Raw genomic sequence first — 18,718 nt, forward strand, 5'->3', positions numbered from 1 at the left:
TGTATTTTGGGGCTCTTTCATTGGGTCCATAGGTATTTATTATAGTTATATCTTCTTGTTCAATTGATCCTTTAATCAATATAATGTCCTTCCTTGTCTCATATGGTGGTTTTTGTCTTAAATCAATTTGATCAGAAATTAATATTGCCACTCCTGCTCTTTTACAGTTGCCATTTGCTTGATATATCTTTTTCCATCCTTTGGTTTTTAGTCTAATTTTGTCTTTGTCTCTAAGATGTGTCTCTTGTAGACAGCATATTGATGGGTTTAGTTTTCTCATCCAATCTGCAACTCTCTGTTTCTTGAGTGGTGCATTTAATTCATTAACATTCAGTGCAATTATTGATAAGTATGAATTGGTTGCTGTCATTTTGGTATGTGTTTTTTCATGGTGTCCCTGGTTTCTTTGTTCCATATTCTGTTCTGTGCTGAGCTCATTATGTTTTTGAATCGTGTTATCATTTCCTTTGTAGCTGTTGTTTTAGTATTTGCTGACTATTTGTGCTTGTCCTCTGTTTTATTGTGATGTGAAGATTTAGCATTTTTCTTTGAGGTTACCCTGTGATTTATAATTTTCTCCCCAAGTTTAGAACAGTTCATTCTATCTTGCAACTCTCTTGACTTCCTCACCATTTACAAGTTCTGTGACTACACAGTATTTTCCCTCTTTTTGGTTTGTAGTTGTCCTCATTTGCCAATTGATGTCTCTGGTTCCCTGTTTCCAATCTTGTAAGCTTATTTTACTTTGGATATATCCATAGCTGTGGTTTCTGGGTCGTGTCATCTTGTGTGTTAATAGCCGGTTGTTGTTTGCTATTTTTGGTTCTCTATTCAAAGGACTGCATTTAGTATCTCTTGTAAGGTTGGTCTAGTTTTAACAAATTCCCTTAGTTTCTGCTTCTCTGGAAATCTCCTAATTTCACCATCATATTTGAGGGACAATTTTGCCGGGTATATAATTCTTGGTTGAAAATTTCTTTCTTTCAGGGTTTTATATATACCATCCCATTGCCTTCTTGCTTGCATGGTTTCTGCTGAGATATCAGATCTTATTCTTACTGGTTTTCCTTTGTAAGTAACTTTTTGTTTTTCCCATGCTACCTTCAGGATTCTTTCTTTGTCTTTGGTTTTGTTGAGTTTGATGATAATATGCCTTGGTGATTTTCTTTTGGGGTCTATCCTGTTTGGGGTTCGTTGGACTTCCTGAATGGATATATTCTCATCTTTCATCACATCAGGGAAGTTTTCCTCCAACAGATCTTGGACAATTTTCTCAGTAGTTTTATTTTTCTCTTCCTGTTCTGGAATTCCAATGACACATAGGTTATTTCTTTTGATGGTATCCAACATTTACCTTAGGCTTTCTTCATTATGTTTTGATCTTTTTTCTGATTGATCCCTTTCCAAAAAAGTATTCAGGTATTTGTCTTCAATCTCATTAATTGTGTCTTTCATTGCATCAATTCTACTCCCTTGCCCTTTCAATGTGTTGTCTATTTCTGACAATTTAGAAGTAATCTTCTGGATTTCTATCTTTAGATTTAGAATCATTTCTAATTTTTCACTTATTTTGTCATTTGTTCTTGTATTTTTTCCAAAATTCTTCTAGGGTTTTGTCTGTGTTTTCCTTGGTCTGTCTCTCAATCCTTTGAAGATATCTAAATATAATTCTTTTGAATTCCTTATCAGAGATTTCCAATGCTGCTTCTTCCTCAGGGATGTGATCTGGGTCTGTATCTTGCTCCCTTGTTTCTACCACTTTTTCTTGCTTCTTTGTGTGGACTGTGATGGTCAGTTGTCTCTGAGACATCATGACATTGTTGTATTTAGATCTCTGTTAACTGTTTGTGAAGAGCTGCCAAAGGTGAGTCAGGCTCTTCTTGGTCATAATTATTGGCCCATTGGTGGAGAAGGAAGTGGTGGCTTTCACTCAGTAAGTGAAACTGCCGGAGGTGTGGGTGTAATTGTGTCATACAGGGACTGTTGCTGTCTTCCACTCAGTTAGACAGAAATAACAATTGAATAACCATCAAAAAAGTAAAAGCACATGGAGAAAAAATACACACAGGAACAGTAACCAAAAAAAGATAAAAGGAAAAACAAAAACAAAACAAAAAAAAAAAAACACTGCAATGTCTGGGGAGAGGGCAATAAGAGAAAAAAGGTAGAGAAGGAGAATAATGAAGAAAAACAATGGGAAAAATGCAAAAAGAAAAACAAGGAACTGGGTTAACCACAAGAAAGAAAAAAAAATTGCAACCAGGAACAGGGAAAAGAAAAAAAGCTGAAAACTAGAACCTGGGAGGGGAGGAATAAAGAATAATAGTAAAAAGGACAAAAGTAATAATAATAATAGTAGTTCTAAAACAGACAAAAACAAGCAAACTAAAAACAGAAAACAGAAAAAAAAAAAAATTGGGGCAGGGCGGGGCAGGGCACTTGGCTCTCTTCCAGCACATAGAGTGGGATGGAATTCCTGCTGGCCAGAAGGTGGGTGGGAGTGAGGGTAAGCCGCACCTCCATTCACCAAGAGGGTGTAGGGTATAAGAATAACAAGGCGAATGTTGCACCTTTCCAGTCGCCTGAGTCTGGAATGTCCTTGTGGTTCCCAGCAAGAAGAGCCTGTTCTTAAGTCCCTGGAATCTGGGAGAATGCTGTTGCTTTAAATATCCAAAATGGTCAAACCGCTTGTAAACATTGAAAATGGCCAAACCGCTTGTAAACATTGAAAATGGCCATGCCCTCCGGACAGACAAAAGTCCACAGCTCAGCCCGCCTTCCTCTTTGCTGCTTCCTCTTTTATTCCCCAGCCACCAGAGCAGTCCTCTGTGCAGTCCCTGGCTAGCAGGGCTGATTTTTAGGTTAATTCTTAGGTCCTATCACCATTCCAAGCTGTCTGTGCTGTCAGGATCACTACCAGACCACAGTTCTGTATGTCTCCTTTTTTGTTGTTTTGATGCAAATTCTTCTGCTATTTGGAGTTTAGTCCACTTCTATATCCTTCCCTTCAAGGCTCAGGGGTCCAGGATTATCTTCTCTATTTGTGTTAATTGGTTCCCCTTTTCTTTGTTGAAGAGGGTCTGTGCAGTCTTTCTGCCTATTCCGCCATCTTACTGGAACCCCCCCACCTCTCCCTTTCAGCCTTCTTCCTCCTCTGACCTACGGCTCTTAAATGTTGGCATCCCCTAAAACTTTGGCCTTCCCACCCAATCCATCTTGCCTAGGTGCTCTTAGCCACACTCACAGCTGTAACTACAGGCTTAAGGTGTGAGATCTAAACCCACCTGCCTTCTGGACAGCTTTGCTTGGATGTACCACATGCTTGGTCTTGTTTGACTGTACTTATTATCTGCTCCTTCCTTGCATTTCATAGTCTGGTTAATGGCGTCAGGGAACCTACATGAAACACCTTGTTTGGCTTTCTCCCTTACTCTCTCCTCTCTGTCCACATTGCCACACATCCTTATTAACTGTTGCCTGGTCTCTTGCAATGGATTCCTAGCTGGTATCTCTGATTCCAGACTGCTCCCCTAAGCTGTGTTCCTCACAGCCGCCCAAATGCACTATCTAAAACTTAAGTGTGATCCCCTCACTCCCTTCCCTAAACACTCCAATGGATCCCCATTTCCTGGTGCTCAGATTGTGTGCAGGGTTTCTAAAGCCCCTGCTTACTTAACAGCCTCTTCTGTCATTACCCTTCCAGATGCAACTGAGGCTGTAACCATGCCAAAGTACTTGTACTCCTGGGGGTCCATTCCACCTATTTCACCCCACCATGCTCTTGCACATGCCTTTCCCTCTGTCTGGAATGGCTGTCTCTACAGTGTCTGTTTCCCCATTAGATTGTGAGTTAATATTTCGACACCCAGCACCTCACACATCATCTGCAAGGACTTGAAGGTCTGATCCCTATTGACTTCTTTTTACCTTTTCCTACTTTCCTCTTCACATCAACCACCTAGCCCTCCTCTGACCTGCCAAACTCAGTCAGATTCCCTCTCAGATTATCCTTTCACAGCACTGTGGATCTTTCCTTCACAACACTGAATCCTGTTGCAATTTTACATCCATGTCAGTGCCTGTGTGATGAACAAGGATCTCTTCCACTAGAATACAAGCTCCACAGGGACAAGGGTTGAGTGTCTTGTTCACTATATATCCATGGCCCCAGCCCAGTGCCTGGCTAATAATTGGTGCTCCATACATATTTATCAAATGAATAAAAGCACAAAAATCTTATGGATGTTTGGGGGTTGTATAGTATAGGAGACAAAACACTTACTATGTAACCTTGAGAAAATTGCTAAGGCCACATTCTTCATCTATAAGCAAAATAAAATACCCACTTTGTAGACATATGCATAATCTATGTGAAGGGCTTCGAAGGCTCTCAATGAATGATGGTAATTACCTGAGATATCCAAGGATGCTTGCTGAATAAATGTTTAATTCATTAGCTTCTTGTTTTGAAAGATACTTTGTTATGAAACTTAGTTTTATCATTGTGAAATTATTTTGGATGCATGGTCTCACATTTTAATAATCTGTTGTCTTTTTCCCAGTTTGAGGTGTGAAACTGAGGTTCAAGGATGTGAAGTGACTGTTTCAAGGCTGCATAGCTAGTGAGAGTTAGGGACCATGCTCTGGTCAGTGCTCAAGCTAAGTCTGTGGTGGTGTTAGCTCTTGTCAAATAGGCTCCAACTCAATACCCTATGTTTAACAGAACAGAACATTGCCCAGACCTGTGGTATCCTCAGGATCTTTGTATGTTTAAGTCCGTTGTTGTGGCTATTACGTTAATTAATCTCATTGAGGATTTTCCTTGTTTCTGTTGATCCTTTACTTTACCAACCATGATGTCTTTTTCTAGCAATTGGTCTTTCCTGATCATATGTCCAAAGTAAGTTACTCTAAGTCTCACCAACCTCACTTCCTTGTATTTCTTTTAAGACTGAAATCAAGAACAAGTGCTTTATCTATTAAATGTCAGTATGAAAGCATTTAAACTGAGAGTCTATTAATTTTCTTTTTAGTTACGGGCCTCATGCAGTCCAGAGGCAGGTTGGCAGAGCAGAAAGTGTGGGGTAGACCATGAGTATGAAGATGCTGGGACGGCCCCCTCCTCCAGTCTTGCTCATATTTGGTTCTTTCATGTGAAGGGCAAGAGTAATTATGAAATATAATCATTATTCCTCATTTAATGTAAGACATGTTAGACAAACATAAGGTCTTCGTAGAATCACTCTTCTTCCGGGACACTGTAAACTCTTGAAGAGCAGGGATGCTGTCGTTGTTTGCAACATCACACACAGCACCTACCAATGGTGGTTTGAGATGTCTCAGTGAAGTGTGTTGAAGGAATGAAAGGTTGACTAGGTGGAAGAAATGTCCTTTATTTCCTTTCTCCAGTCCTCAGCGGCCCCTCTTCTAGGGAGGGCACAACTGTCAACCTAGCCTGACCCTAGGGCAGGAAAATGGGGTTGTCATGGGAGGAAATTGAAGATGCTGTGTTTACATTGGAGATTCACTCTCAATTTCCTATCAGACTGTGAGCTTCCAGAGTCCGGTGTGGGAGCCTGTCTTATTCATATTTGTTTCCACCATTCAGCTCCGCTCAGCTGCCTGGGACTTGGTATTGGTTCCAAACATGCCACAGAAGTGGACTAGGAAGGGGGGGCTGCTGAAGGAGATGCAGCTCAGGCTTAGTTTAGGCCCCATAGAGCAGAGTGCAACTTTCCCATCCCAAGACTGCTCTGGAGGGCGGCGGATTTGTGCGTGGAAAGGAAATGAATAGGATGGTGAACAAAGTCATATTCCCTTGATTTTTAAAGAAAACGTTCTTCCTAAAGTAAGGAAAAGGTAACTTCTCCAGATACGATGAAGAGCAGTTTCAGGTTTTAAAGAATCTGAGAATCTTTGTATCATTCAGCTGGGTGCGGTGGGGGGCTGTTTTTATTCTGTCAAACCTAGATCTCTACTTGGAGTTTTCTTTCCTTCCCCCATCCTTTTCTTTTCTTTTTTTTTAATATTTTTTTTCTTTTTCTTTCTTTAAAAGCAATCCTTTTCTAGATTGGAGCAGGAAACAGCCCACCAGGCGAGGAGGACTTGATCCATACCGAGAAGCAAAGGGGCTTTCTAAATTCAAGTTTCTTTCTTCTTTTAAGTCCCCCACTTCCCTCCTGAGAGACAATAGAAATAATTGATCCATCGTCCAGTATTTACATGGCCCAGGAGATTTACATGCAAATTCCCCCGTTTCCTCCAGAGGCCCGGTCTCTAATTTAAAATCCCGAGGGGGGGCAATCTATAGGATTCCGGTTGGCCACCCCCAACAAGCCAGGTGAGATATGGGGGAATTAGGGAATAATCCACTTTTCCCTTCAACCTCCTTTCTCGTCACACACAGTATCCCTTTCCGATGTGGATTCACTTAAAATTTGGATTCACTTAACATTTGGGCACCCCTAGGACAAGATAGTTGGAAGCTTTTTGGGGCGGGGCAGAGGTGGTCAGGGAGAAGGACATTTTTCCCCAAACGTTCGTCAGGCCCATTTCTTCATCAGGAGCCTAAAAGAATTGTCTCTTCACGCAGAGCGGCCCGTCATCCCCCCACCCAACCCCCTATTAACCTTCGATTAAGACCTCCTCGTTAAGGCAACTAAACTTTACTTTGCATAATTAAGATTTGCCTCGGATGAAGGGGGAGGGAGAAGGCGCAGCTCGGGGCCATTCTCCTTCACCTTACCCTACCCACCCCCCATCCCCGCCTCATCCCTCCAGTTCCCGGCCTCCGAGTTCCAGAGTTTTCTCACTTTGAGGTGCCACCGAACACAAAGAACCATAATGGGCTCCTTTGTGCTCGCTACGGGGCAATTACGCCCCGGAGTCCAGGCCCCTTTAAGAGCCTCTTAAAGAGACAGCCTCTCATTTTTCAGAGGGCTATTTAAGGGTGTGTGCGTGGGGGGGGGAAGGGCGAGGCGAACTTCTTGGAGTCTATATAGAGAGTTAAGTGAAACGTTTGCCTGGACTCCTTGAAAAGGAGGTGAGAGAGAATAGTCTTTGTAAACTTATTTTTTTTTTCCCCCTTTAGTCTCGTGGTATTAAAATGCTTTCTTCTTTTTCCTTCATTTGATCTGAAAAATTGGACTGGATTGATGGAGTTCCAGGAGCAGGGAAGTGGGGGACCAAAAATGTAAAGAGCTCCGGCCCAGGAGAGCGCCTTGGTTCCCAGAAGAAGAGGGATAGAGGGTTGAGTGGCCTGGGTCTGCTGCAGCCTTAGAGAATGAGTCTCCGGATCTCGCCGCCGCGACTCCGGAGAAATCCTGGGTTGGGCAAACAGCCCTTAATGTAATAATAGCTTGTCTCTTTAAAAAGCAAAAGGAGGGGGGGAAAGTTTTGTTGGCATCTGGTTTCTGATCTCATTAAGCTGTGGTCGACCAATCCAGCCCTCGGGGCTGATCCCTGGGTTTGAATCTGATTGGCCAAGAGCACATTTTTTGGGACGGGGCTTCGAACTCGACGGGGCGGTTTCCAAAAATCCCTTTTTTGGGGCGCTGAGGAGAGGGCGGGGCCGCCGGCGGGCCCCCTTGAAACCGACTAATTGGGATCGGAGAGGCCGAGGTGAGCTGGAGGAGGCACAAAGAAGTCGCTGGGCGGAGAAGGGAGGGGAGAGGGGGTACGGAGAGGCGAGAGGAGGAGGAGGAGAGAGGGCTGCGTCGCGCGTTGACTCCGACGGCTCAGTCGGACCCTGGCGAGCTAGCGGGCTGGCGCGCTGCCCCTCCCCCGCCCGGCCTCCCTAAATCTGCCGGCTAGAGCAAAGTTTGCAAAGAAGCGCGGGAGGCGGCGGCCGCAGCGAGGCAGCGGCGGGGAAGGCGCGTGGTCTCCCGGCTGGGGCGGGGGCGGGGGGGGCGCCCAAGAGCCGGGTGGGGGCGGCGGCCAGCATGCGGCCCCGCAGCGCCCTGCCCCGACTGCTGCTGCTGCTGCTGCTGCTGCCGCTGCTGCTGCTGCTGCCCACCGCCGGGCCCGCCCAGTTCCACGGGGAGAAGGGCATTTCCATCCCGGACCACGGCTTCTGCCAGCCCATCTCCATCCCGCTGTGTACGGACATCGCCTACAACCAGACCATCATGCCCAACCTTCTGGGCCACACGAACCAGGAGGACGCGGGCCTGGAGGTGCACCAGTTCTACCCGTTGGTGAAAGTGCAGTGCTCGCCCGAACTGCGCTTTTTCCTGTGTTCCATGTACGCGCCTGTGTGCACTGTGCTGGAGCAGGCCATCCCGCCGTGCCGCTCTATCTGCGAGCGCGCGCGCCAGGGCTGCGAGGCGCTCATGAACAAGTTCGGCTTCCAGTGGCCCGAGCGCCTGCGCTGCGAGCACTTCCCCCGCCATGGCGCGGAGCAGATCTGCGTGGGCCAAAACCACTCTGAGGACGGCGCCCCGGCACTACTCACTACGGCGCTGCCTCCAGGCCTACAGCCGGGAGCTGGGGGCACCCCGGGAGGCCCAGGCGGCGGCGGCGCGCCCCCTCGCTACGCGACGGTGGAGCACCCGTTCCACTGCCCGCGTGTCCTAAAAGTGCCGTCTTATCTGAGCTATAAGTTCCTGGGCGAGCGCGACTGCGCGGCGCCCTGCGAGCCGGCGCGGCCCGACGGCTCCATGTTCTTCTCGCATGAGGAGACGCGCTTTGCCCGCCTCTGGATCCTCACTTGGTCTGTGCTATGCTGTGCCTCCACTTTCTTCACTGTCACCACGTACCTGGTAGACATGCAGCGCTTCCGTTACCCCGAGCGGCCCATCATCTTCCTGTCGGGCTGCTACACCATGGTGTCCGTGGCCTACATAGCGGGGTTCGTGCTGCAGGAGCGCGTGGTGTGCAACGAGCGTTTCTCAGAGGACGGCTACCGCACGGTGGTGCAGGGCACCAAGAAGGAGGGCTGCACTATTCTCTTCATGATGCTCTATTTCTTTAGCATGGCCAGCTCCATCTGGTGGGTCATCCTGTCGCTCACCTGGTTCCTGGCGGCCGGCATGAAGTGGGGCCACGAAGCCATCGAGGCCAACTCGCAGTACTTCCACCTCGCCGCGTGGGCGGTACCCGCCGTCAAGACTATCACCATCCTGGCCATGGGCCAGATTGACGGCGACCTGCTGAGCGGCGTGTGCTTCGTGGGCCTCAACAGCCTGGATCCGCTGCGCGGCTTCGTGCTGGCACCACTCTTCGTGTACCTGTTCATCGGCACGTCCTTCCTCTTGGCCGGCTTCGTGTCGCTCTTCCGCATCCGCACCATCATGAAGCATGACGGCACCAAGACGGAGAAGCTGGAGCGGCTCATGGTGCGCATTGGCGTCTTCTCGGTGCTCTACACGGTGCCCGCCACCATAGTGATCGCCTGCTACTTCTACGAGCAGGCCTTCCGTGAGCACTGGGAGCGCTCGTGGGTGAGCCAGCACTGCAAGAGCCTGGCCATCCCGTGCCCGGCGCACTACACGCCGCGCATGTCGCCCGACTTCACCGTGTACATGATCAAATACCTCATGACGCTCATCGTGGGCATCACGTCGGGCTTCTGGATCTGGTCCGGCAAGACGCTGCACTCGTGGCGGAAGTTCTACACCCGCCTCACCAACAGCCGGCACGGCGAGACCACGGTGTGAGGGGGACCCCTGTGCCGCGTCCCCGGCCGTGGCGGGCAATGCGCCTTCCTCCGCCTGGCGGGCTCCTACAGACTCCTAATTTTATTTTTTTAAAATAAAGAACTATCGAAACCATCTCTTTTTTAGGTCGCTTTTTAAAGTGAACCCTGTCCAACACCTTCTTCCAGGTTTGTAATTAAACTGTAAATAGTCTTTGTAAATTTAATTATATATTTTCTATTTAAAAAAAAAGGAGGAAAAAAGAGCAGTGGCGGGCTTCAGGGCTTAAAAATTAGGACTGGGGGAGGAACTGAGGGAACTCTTTCCTGTCTTAAGTGCCCTTTTAAAAACCTCCCCCACTTTGGTTCGAATATTTTCGGTTTTCGGTGATTTGGCTGGGCTGGGCCTGCTGGAAGAGGCACCTAGTCTTCGCCTTATTTTTGTTGGTTTGGAGGAGCTGGCAGTTTGTTACCCTTCAACTTCTATAGATGCCAAATTTGTGAGCCTTCTCACTGACGCCGGGCCTGTGGAAGCTGTTGGATATTTTTGAATAAGCCTTGGATTCTTTTTGTTTTATTTTATTTTTCTTTCTCCTCACTTGTCCTGTCTCCTTCGCTCGATCTTTGGAGATCTCCCAACCGAGATGGAGACGTGGAACAAAAAAAAAGTTAAACGGGAATGGTAGTGGGGAGAGGGCGGAGGCAGTGTGAGGAATGGCCTCCACCCTCCTGTCCCACTCCCCTGCAGGCAGGAAGATCTTCCTCCCCTGACTTATTTTCAACTCGCTGCCCCAAACGCTTGGAGTGGGCAAAGTGCGTTGTGAAGTGTGTTCTGAAATGAAAACATCACACGCACACACACACACTCTCCTTACACCCCCTACCCCGCACACACAGCCACCTTCAGTACCAATCCTGACCGCCTACATTTTTTAGGGAGAGCTTTAACCTTTAAGTATTTGCCGGCAAATGGTGTCTTAAGATCTTGCATATCTCCTTTCCCCTGCATTCAGTGTCCCCTGGTCCCAATATCTTCTTTGGCATTTCAGGTTAGCAGTTTGTGGATTGGTTTGTGTATTATGTGTGGGTTTTTGTTTTCTTTGGGGTTTATTATTTTTTTTCAAAAAGCAATAAAAGTGGGTTGGATTAGAGGGAGGGGACGATGGGCTTGGTGAGATTTTAGTTTTCCTTTGACGAAAGACTGGTTTCTTTTCAAACTTGTCCAGAAAAAAGAAAAAAGGTGGGTATCTGCTTTGAAAGAAGGCTCTGGGCAGGCTCTTTGTGAAGGTGGGGGTGGGGTTGAATGTTTACATGACATTCTATATCACAAGATTGATAGAATGTTTATAACAGATGTTTCTTATCTTCCTCCCCCCACAAATAAAAGTCAAGACTTTTCTTAAAAGTTAACAGCCTGAGAAGTGATGTATAAAGCATCTTTGACGCTGGTATGAGAAATCCAGTTTCCAACACGCATCATTTCCCTCAGCTATTTGGAATATTTTAGAATTTTAGTTCCAAAGCTTCGAATTGAAGACTGAGGGGTGGAGTGGAACAGAGTGCCACATAATTCAAATTTTCACAATCTCCTGCTTCTTGATAATAGTAAAAATTAAAAGCTAATGATCATAATAATAAAGTGCATTTAATTATCTTGGAGAGATTTAGCCCTTTAATTGTGTTTAACAGGGTTGTAACATTTTATTAGTTTAACCAAACCACACCTCCCCTTTCTCTCTCCCCAGGCCTGTTTGGTAGAAGTAGGGTGGAGGAGTGGAGATGCAGCTCTCAGCCCCAGGCCTTGTCTTTATGGCTGTATGGTGTTGGGGAAAATGGTGCCTTCCATCCTTTGTTGGCTGTCTTTTGGAACAAGGGAGAAAGTTAGAACCCCTACTTCAAAGTGTTTGTGTTAGTTTACATTGGGGGAGGGAAACTGGAAATGTTTAGTAATTGAACTCGTATGTGGGTCTTTGTTTGGAATTTTATGAAGCCTGGAGATTCCAGCAGAGCCCACCCCTAAAATATATAAATACATACATGTATATAATCTTCCCCAAAGCATTTGTGCCAATGGCTATCATTTTAAGTTGAAACTAGCTTTTTAACAAATGATAATATGTGAAGACTCAACGTGAGGTTCGAGGTTCACTCAGCTATCAAAAGACGGGAGGACAAGTTTCATGGCCCAGAAGTTCCATTTGTTGCAGGATTCTAAAGGAACCCCACAAGGGCTGCAGGAAAGAGTTAAATTACAAATTGTGAGTGCCTTTCCTGGAAATAATGGATAAACCACTTGAATGGGGGGTGGTTTCCAAAGGCTGGGATTGAGCCTGATGGAAAGAGAGGTGCTGATCTCTTGTTGAAGGTTTGGGGAGAGCTACCCCCCCCCTTCCCTGTTCCTGCTTTATGTGCTTTGGGTCCATTTCTTCCTGGACCCTCACTTTGAGGGCACGAGTAGGTGGTGGCTTGGCAACAATTATTCTTTCCTTCTCCAAGTGGGAGCAAGGGAATTTGGGTAAAGATTGTGCTCCCTTTTTTTCAAGCTCCCTTCCTCAAAATAGGCTGCCAAGATAGGGGAAGAGGGCCTGAGAAAACTGACAAAATAGGTTTTATGGCTAGGGAGAAGATTGTAATAGCCTCTTTTGGAAAGGGAAGATTTTATACATGCCCTCCCCTTGTCAAGGGGTACCCAAGGGCTGAATTACCTTACAGAAAGTGGGGGCTGGGGAACCTCCCTTGCTTTAATAAACCAACTCTTAGAGGAAGAAATAGTTTACCCCATTTTGTAAAATCTAGGCTAAATCAAGCCAAACTCATTGCCGTCCAGTGAATTCTACTCATAGTGACCTCTCCTTGGGTTTCCAAGGTGGTATCTCTAGGGAAGTAGATTGCCCACTTCCTTCTGAGTGGCTGGTGGATTTGAACCGCCAGCCTTCTGGTTAGTAGTCAAGTACCTTAGGTACTATGCTGCCAGAGCTCCCCTAGTCTTGGGATAGACTCCCAGATAACTGCCAGCCTTTTGGTTAGCAGTCAAATGCCTTAGGCACTATACCACCAGAGCTATCTAGGCTTCTTGTTGTTGTTGTTATGTGCCCTCGAGTCGGCCGGACTCATAGCGACCCCTCCTTGGGTTTCCGAGGCAGTATCACTACGGAAGTAGGATTGCCCAACCTTCCTTCCGAGGAGTGGCTGGTGGGTTTGAACCGCCAGCCTTCTGGTTAGCAGTCAAGTGCTTTAGCCACTAGGCTAGTGAGGTGTAAGTTCCTGAAGTGTAGGTCGGAAGGTAAAACTCACCGTTACACTGTTATGTCCTCACCCACCTGACTAGAAAACCAGTTTAAAATGTGTGCTTGGAGGTAGGTCTGCTTTTGCAGATTTTTAGGTCTTCTATAGGCAGGAAATGTTTCCATGTTATAGGTTGATTAGTCCCTCTCTGGAAGAATCCGTTTTTTGTTTGGTGGAAGGTCTGGACCCGGAAGGACACTCCTCACCTGAGGCACTGGGCCCAGGTCAGGTCTCAGCTGATTTCTACCAGGTCCTTACCCTGACCACTGCTAGTTCCCCTCCATACTCCCCCCTTCCTTATCAATCAGACTTTCACTTTTCTGCCTCCCCATCCCAGACTCCTCTCCTGAAAACAGTTACAAACTACCCTTAAAAAAGAGGATCTTTTCAGAGCCAGCCCTAGAAAAGGCCACTTCAGTTTTCTAAGACAAAATTCTTCTGTAGGCCTCCCCAGAGAGCAAGAATCAGGCTTGGCTCAGCAGGAGCTGGAGCTGCTGGCTGGTGGATATTCTCCAAGAGAGCATTTAGGCCTTAGACCTGGGCTAGATCCTGGGGGTGGGGAGACGTTTTCCCAGGGTGCATCAGGACACATGTTCTGGGGCAGCAGACTCCAAGCGCCTGCCGGTCTGGAGGCCAGTCATCCCCTCCCTGTTCTCAAGGTATATAGTAGGGTACCTTCTCTGGACTCTGTTCACCTCGAAATGGATCTTAAACTTCTGGAGCCACTGACACTCTGAGAATCTTGAAAATCTCAGACACACATGAACATACAATTTTGTATATAACTTCAGATTTATGGCCCCCTGTTCCCGGAACTAGCCCTGGTCTAACCATTTTCTAGTCCTGATTGCTTCTTCAAGGGGCAGCCTTTCCCTCAGTCTCTTAATCATCTTTGCTAAGGAAAGGGGTGTTAGGAGGGAAACCATCAGGCCTGCAAAACCCAGGAACCTCTGAAACTGGATTATCCACTTGCTCCTGTCCCTCATTCAGGTAACAAGTTATCGAAATGAAGCAGTGTGTAAGACTTCAATGTGTAAGACTTCTTCTTAGTCTGGGGGAGAGAGAGAGATAGAGAGACAGAGTGTGGCCATGTGTGGGGAGCACAGTCCTAGAGTCAGTTCTGGCTCTGCTGTTTACTAGGTGTGGCTTACCTTGTGGCTGTTTCTTCACTTCTGAGCTCCAGCGTCCTCATCCGAAAAAAGGCAATACATGTACGAAAAACTGATGCTGAGACATAATGATGCCTGCCCTAGAAGTTCTGTATATAACTTGTCAATTTAGGGGTTTGGGGAGGCAAAGCTATAGCACCTCTCTGGCAGGTTGTAAGCATCAGATAATCCCAAAGCCCCACTGCCATTGAGTTGATTCTGACTCAGCGACCCTGTAGGACAGTAGAATTGCCCCCATGGGTTTCCAAGGCAGTAATCTTTTGTGGAAGCAGAGTGCCACATCTTCCTGTCACAGACAACCACCAACCTTTTGGCAAGTAGCTGGGCACTTAGCAATGAGGGCTCCTTCAAGCATCAGTTAAAGTGATGAACATACTGAGCTGGTACAGAATAGCAGCTCAGTAAGTTGTACTGCTTTTCTACTTGTTGTTATGTGCCATGGAGTCAGACCCGACTCATAGCAACCCCTCCTTGGGTTACTGAGGCGGTATCACTACAGAAGTAGATTGCCCAACCTTCCTTCCGAGGAGTGGCTGGTAGGTTTGAACTGCCAGTCTTCTGGTTAGCAGTCAAGTGCCTTAGGCACTACGATACCGGAGCTCCTGCTTTTTCTACTTGGATAAATTTCTAAAAGTAGAATCACTGGATCAAATGAGTGCATTTCTTGAGAACTTTTTAACCTGTTCGTTTCTATAGTTTCACCAGAATGGAATGGTCCCCCCCTGTTCTCTGCCTGACACTGGGTGCCAACCCAGAGTCTCTCCTAGTCTAGCGGCTCTTCAGGGTGGTGATGGGCGGCAGTGTTTTTCTCCCTCTCTCTTCTCTGATTAGGACAGAAATGTCTTACTCGCCTGAGTGAGCAGGGCACACTCAAGAGCCCAAAGGCTCTCTAGCCAGCGGCTTTGAAGCTGGTTAATTAGGGCTGGGGCTGTCACAGCTGGCGTCCCCTGCGCCTCCCCCTGCTTTTGCTCCGTCCCTAGCTGCCTTGCTTTCAGCTGCAGACCTATTGGTCCTCTAAGCCATCTGATCTGGGAAGGACCCAGGATTTGAGGTCTGGAAGGGCCTAGGAGAAGGCAGCTGAGAAAGGCTGGGATGGGACTTGGGACCTGGAACAAGCTCATGGACCATTGAGTTCAGAGAGGGCTGCCCATGCCTGGGACCCCTCCTCATTCCCAGTGGAGCCTGGAGAGGAGACAGCCTGGCCTGGGGGCTGAGCCCTGGGCCCTTTGTTTGAAAGCCAAGCTCTCTGAAGCTTCCAGCCTCCCAACCCAGCCCTTATAATTAGCCCCAATCAGAGTGTTTATGTCGAGGCCTTGTGCGGAACTCAGAGCCCCATGATTTCATTCCCAACCTGGGGGGAGGAGAGGCGAGGGAAAGGAATTTGTGTGGGGACAAGCAAAAGGGAGGATGGAGTAGGGGGTGATGAAGAGACTGTGAGGGGTCAAGGAGGAAAGCTGGGAGTGGAGAGGGCAGGTGCCCCCAGCTTGTCCATCACAGGGGTCAGGACCGCTTCCCAGGGTAGCTGGCGCCCAAGCATCCTGACCCTGGGCCAGAGCTGCCTGCCTTCCGGGCAGGGCAGGCTCTGTGGGTGGGTGGGCTTATGCCAATCGGAAATGGCTTGGATATAATTAACCCAACTAATCACCAGTCTCAGCATGGTGGGAGGGGAGGGGACAGCCCAGAGCTACGTCTCCCTCAGGAAGCTCCAGCCACTCCATTCTCTCATCTGACTAGGGCCTCCTGTGGGCCAGGCTGCAGAGCTGCTTAAGATAGTGGAGTCAGAGGGTGGGCAGGGATGGGATATAGGAAGGGAGGATGTTTTCCCTTATCTCTGGCCTCTTGGCGGAATGTCACAGGAGGCAGGGTGCCCAAGGTGGCAGGCTAGGGGGCAGGAATTGTGGGCAGGAGGTCTGGGAGGATTCTCAGCCACTTCTCCCAGGTGGCATTGGGAGTATTTCCTTCCAGTCTGGGCCTCCCAGGGAACTCTCTGAGTGGGATGTAGTTTGTAGGAAATTCTATGTACTGGGTTTGGTGTCCTGATAAGGGGTAAGGAGACAGAGAATGGCGTCTGTGCTTGTAACTCCCTTGCTTAGAATCCTGCCAAGCTTCCTCCCAGCCTCCACGTAGTGTCCAAATTCCATCACTTACTCGGCACTTAAAGTTCTCCATCGTCTGGCACTACCTCTCCAGTCTTGCTTCCCATCGCTCTTGCATCCTCCTGTGTGCCAATTCCTGAACGCTTAAGTTCTCTGACCAGCCACGCTCCATGACTTTGCACATATTATTCCTATCACCCAAATGCCCCCTCCTACCTCCCACTGGCCTGAGTCTTAACTACTGGTACCTCACAACTCCAGAGTCCCTGGGTGGAGCAAATGATTAAGCACTGGAATAATAACAAAAAAATTGGCTTTTCAAACCTATCCAGAGGCACACCTTGGAAGACAAGCCTGTAATCTGCTTCCAAAAGGTCACAGCCTTGAAAGCTTTATGGAGCAGTTCTACTCTACATACGTGAGGTTACCGTGAGTCAGAATAGACTCAATGACAACTAACAACAACCTCAGAACTCAGGTAAGGTGAACCCTCTGCAGACAGCCATACCCCTCTGTCCACTCCCGATACCCTCTGTCCCCACCACTGTGTTCTCACCTGTCACAACACATCACACCATTATTATTTGTTTGTCTCACTTCTGGATTGTGAGTTTCTGGAGGCAAGGAATGTGTTTTGTGTGTCTTTTATCTCAGAGCCTAGCAAGATGCCTGGTGCATAGTGGATGCCCAAGACCACAGGCCTTGGAACTTGGGCTTGAGCTACTTGAACTTGGACATGTTACTTAACTCTCTCTGTTCATCATCTGTAAATTGGGATGTAATTGTATTTACCTTGCAAGACTGGTGTGAGGATTAAACAAACTAATTAATATAAAGTGTTGAAAACACTGTCTGGCACATAGTAAATGCTTAATAAATGCTAGTTAAACTTATTCATTCATGTGTTGGCTCCAGGGCTTCAAAGGAGTTCATTCTGGTTTGACCCTTGCTGAGAATGTGCTTTCCACCCTAAATATACTGAATCAGAATCTACAGTTTAACAAGATCCTCAAGTGATTGTTATAGATTCCCCAAGATCTTGTTGAATTGTAGATTCTGATTCAGTATCTGGGTGGAGATGCAAATTCTCAGCAGAGGGTCAAGCCCATTGTTGAAAGTCCTGGTTGGCTAAGAAGATATATATTTAGTGCTTACCATGAGCAAGATGGGAGCACCGGTGGTGTAATGCCTAAGGAATTTGACTGCTAACCAGAAGACTGGTGGTTCAAACCCACCAGCCACTCCTCAGACGGAAGATTGGGCGATCTACTTCTATAGTGATACCGCCTTGGAAACCCAAGGAGGGGTTGCTATGAGTCGGATCTAACTTCATGGCAGTGAGTTTGGTTTGTTTGAGTTATGAGCAAGGCACTTGCTAAGCCCTGGAAATGCACCAACCCAGTCTAGTCCCTGCCCACCTGGAACCTACTATCTAGTTTGTATAGTAAATGAATAGATACATATTAGGCATATTACTGTGTTTTTTTTCTGTTCTATGATTTGTTAAAAAGCTCACGATATAATTGTTTGCAAATCTTTCCAGGCTCAAATATGAAATCATGACATATCTATTTGGATAGTGGAAACAAGTAATAAAATTGGGGACAATCCCTTATAAACTTGGAACATATAGAAAAGATTGCCCAGGACAGAGGGTCCTGGAAATCCTCCTGTCCAATCTTCACTGCTAATGGGAATGTTAATTTTTTTTTTTTTCTGCAAGGCAAAGTCTTTTCATTTAAATGTAGAATAAACACATCAAAAATTTTATTTGACGCATTAATTCTTTAACCAATAACATGTTACAACTAATTCACAAGAGAACCCAAAGAGTAGATTCATGTATAACAAAAAAAACCCAAACTCACTGTCATCCAGTCAAATCTGACTCATAGCGACCCCCTCCTTGGGTTTCCAAGGCGGTATCAATACAGAAGTAGATTGCCCAGTCTTTCTTCCGAGGAGGGACTGGCAGGTTTGAACCGCCAACCTTCTGATTAGCAGTCAAGTGCCTTGGGCACTATGTCACCGAAGTTCCTGGAGGCACGTATAGGCCATCAATAATGCTGAACTAAACTTGTTTAATAGACAAACTGGTGAGTATCCACTAGGCGCCATCCATTGGACAATAATCAATCGCATCTCCACCAGACAGCTGGCATTTCTGTGGACAAGAATCATGTCCATTGCTAGCAGTTTTCTGAGTTCTAAAGTAGCTCATATACAGTAAGAGCCAAAGATCACCTGCAAGGACATTCAGCAATCTTTCTGATTATGTTAAAGTCTTTCACAGTTTTCCAAGGAGTTCTGGTGGTGTAGGTTAAGGCATTTGGTTGCTAACCAAGAGGTTGGTGGTTCAAATCCACCAGCTGCTCTGCAGGGTGAAGATAAGGCAATTTACTTCTGTAAAGACTCACAGCCTTGGAAACCCAATTGGGGGTTGCTGCGAGTTGGGATCAACTTGATGGCAGTGAGTTTGGTTGTGTTTTTTTCACAGTTTTCTTTGACAGGAAGCTCTGAACTCAAATATCTCA

The 18,718-nt window shown here is 46.9% G+C and overlaps 1 protein-coding gene across 1 annotated transcript; it reads left to right on the forward strand.

The window, feature by feature from the left end:
• Window positions 1-7,940: 7,940 nt before the first annotated feature.
• Window positions 7,941-9,656, forward strand: FZD2 (frizzled class receptor 2). Its single transcript, XM_007955237.2, has one exon. It carries the CDS (start codon window positions 7,941-7,943, stop codon window positions 9,654-9,656), a length of 1,716 nt encoding a protein of 571 aa, XP_007953428.1.
• Window positions 9,657-18,718: the final 9,062 nt, after the last annotated feature.

Source organism: Orycteropus afer, unplaced genomic scaffold (genome assembly GCF_000298275.1).
Source record: "Orycteropus afer afer isolate SDZICR_OR568_19922 unplaced genomic scaffold, OryAfe1.0 scaffold00495, whole genome shotgun sequence".
Classification (NCBI taxonomy): Eukaryota; Metazoa; Chordata; class Mammalia; order Tubulidentata; family Orycteropodidae; genus Orycteropus; species Orycteropus afer.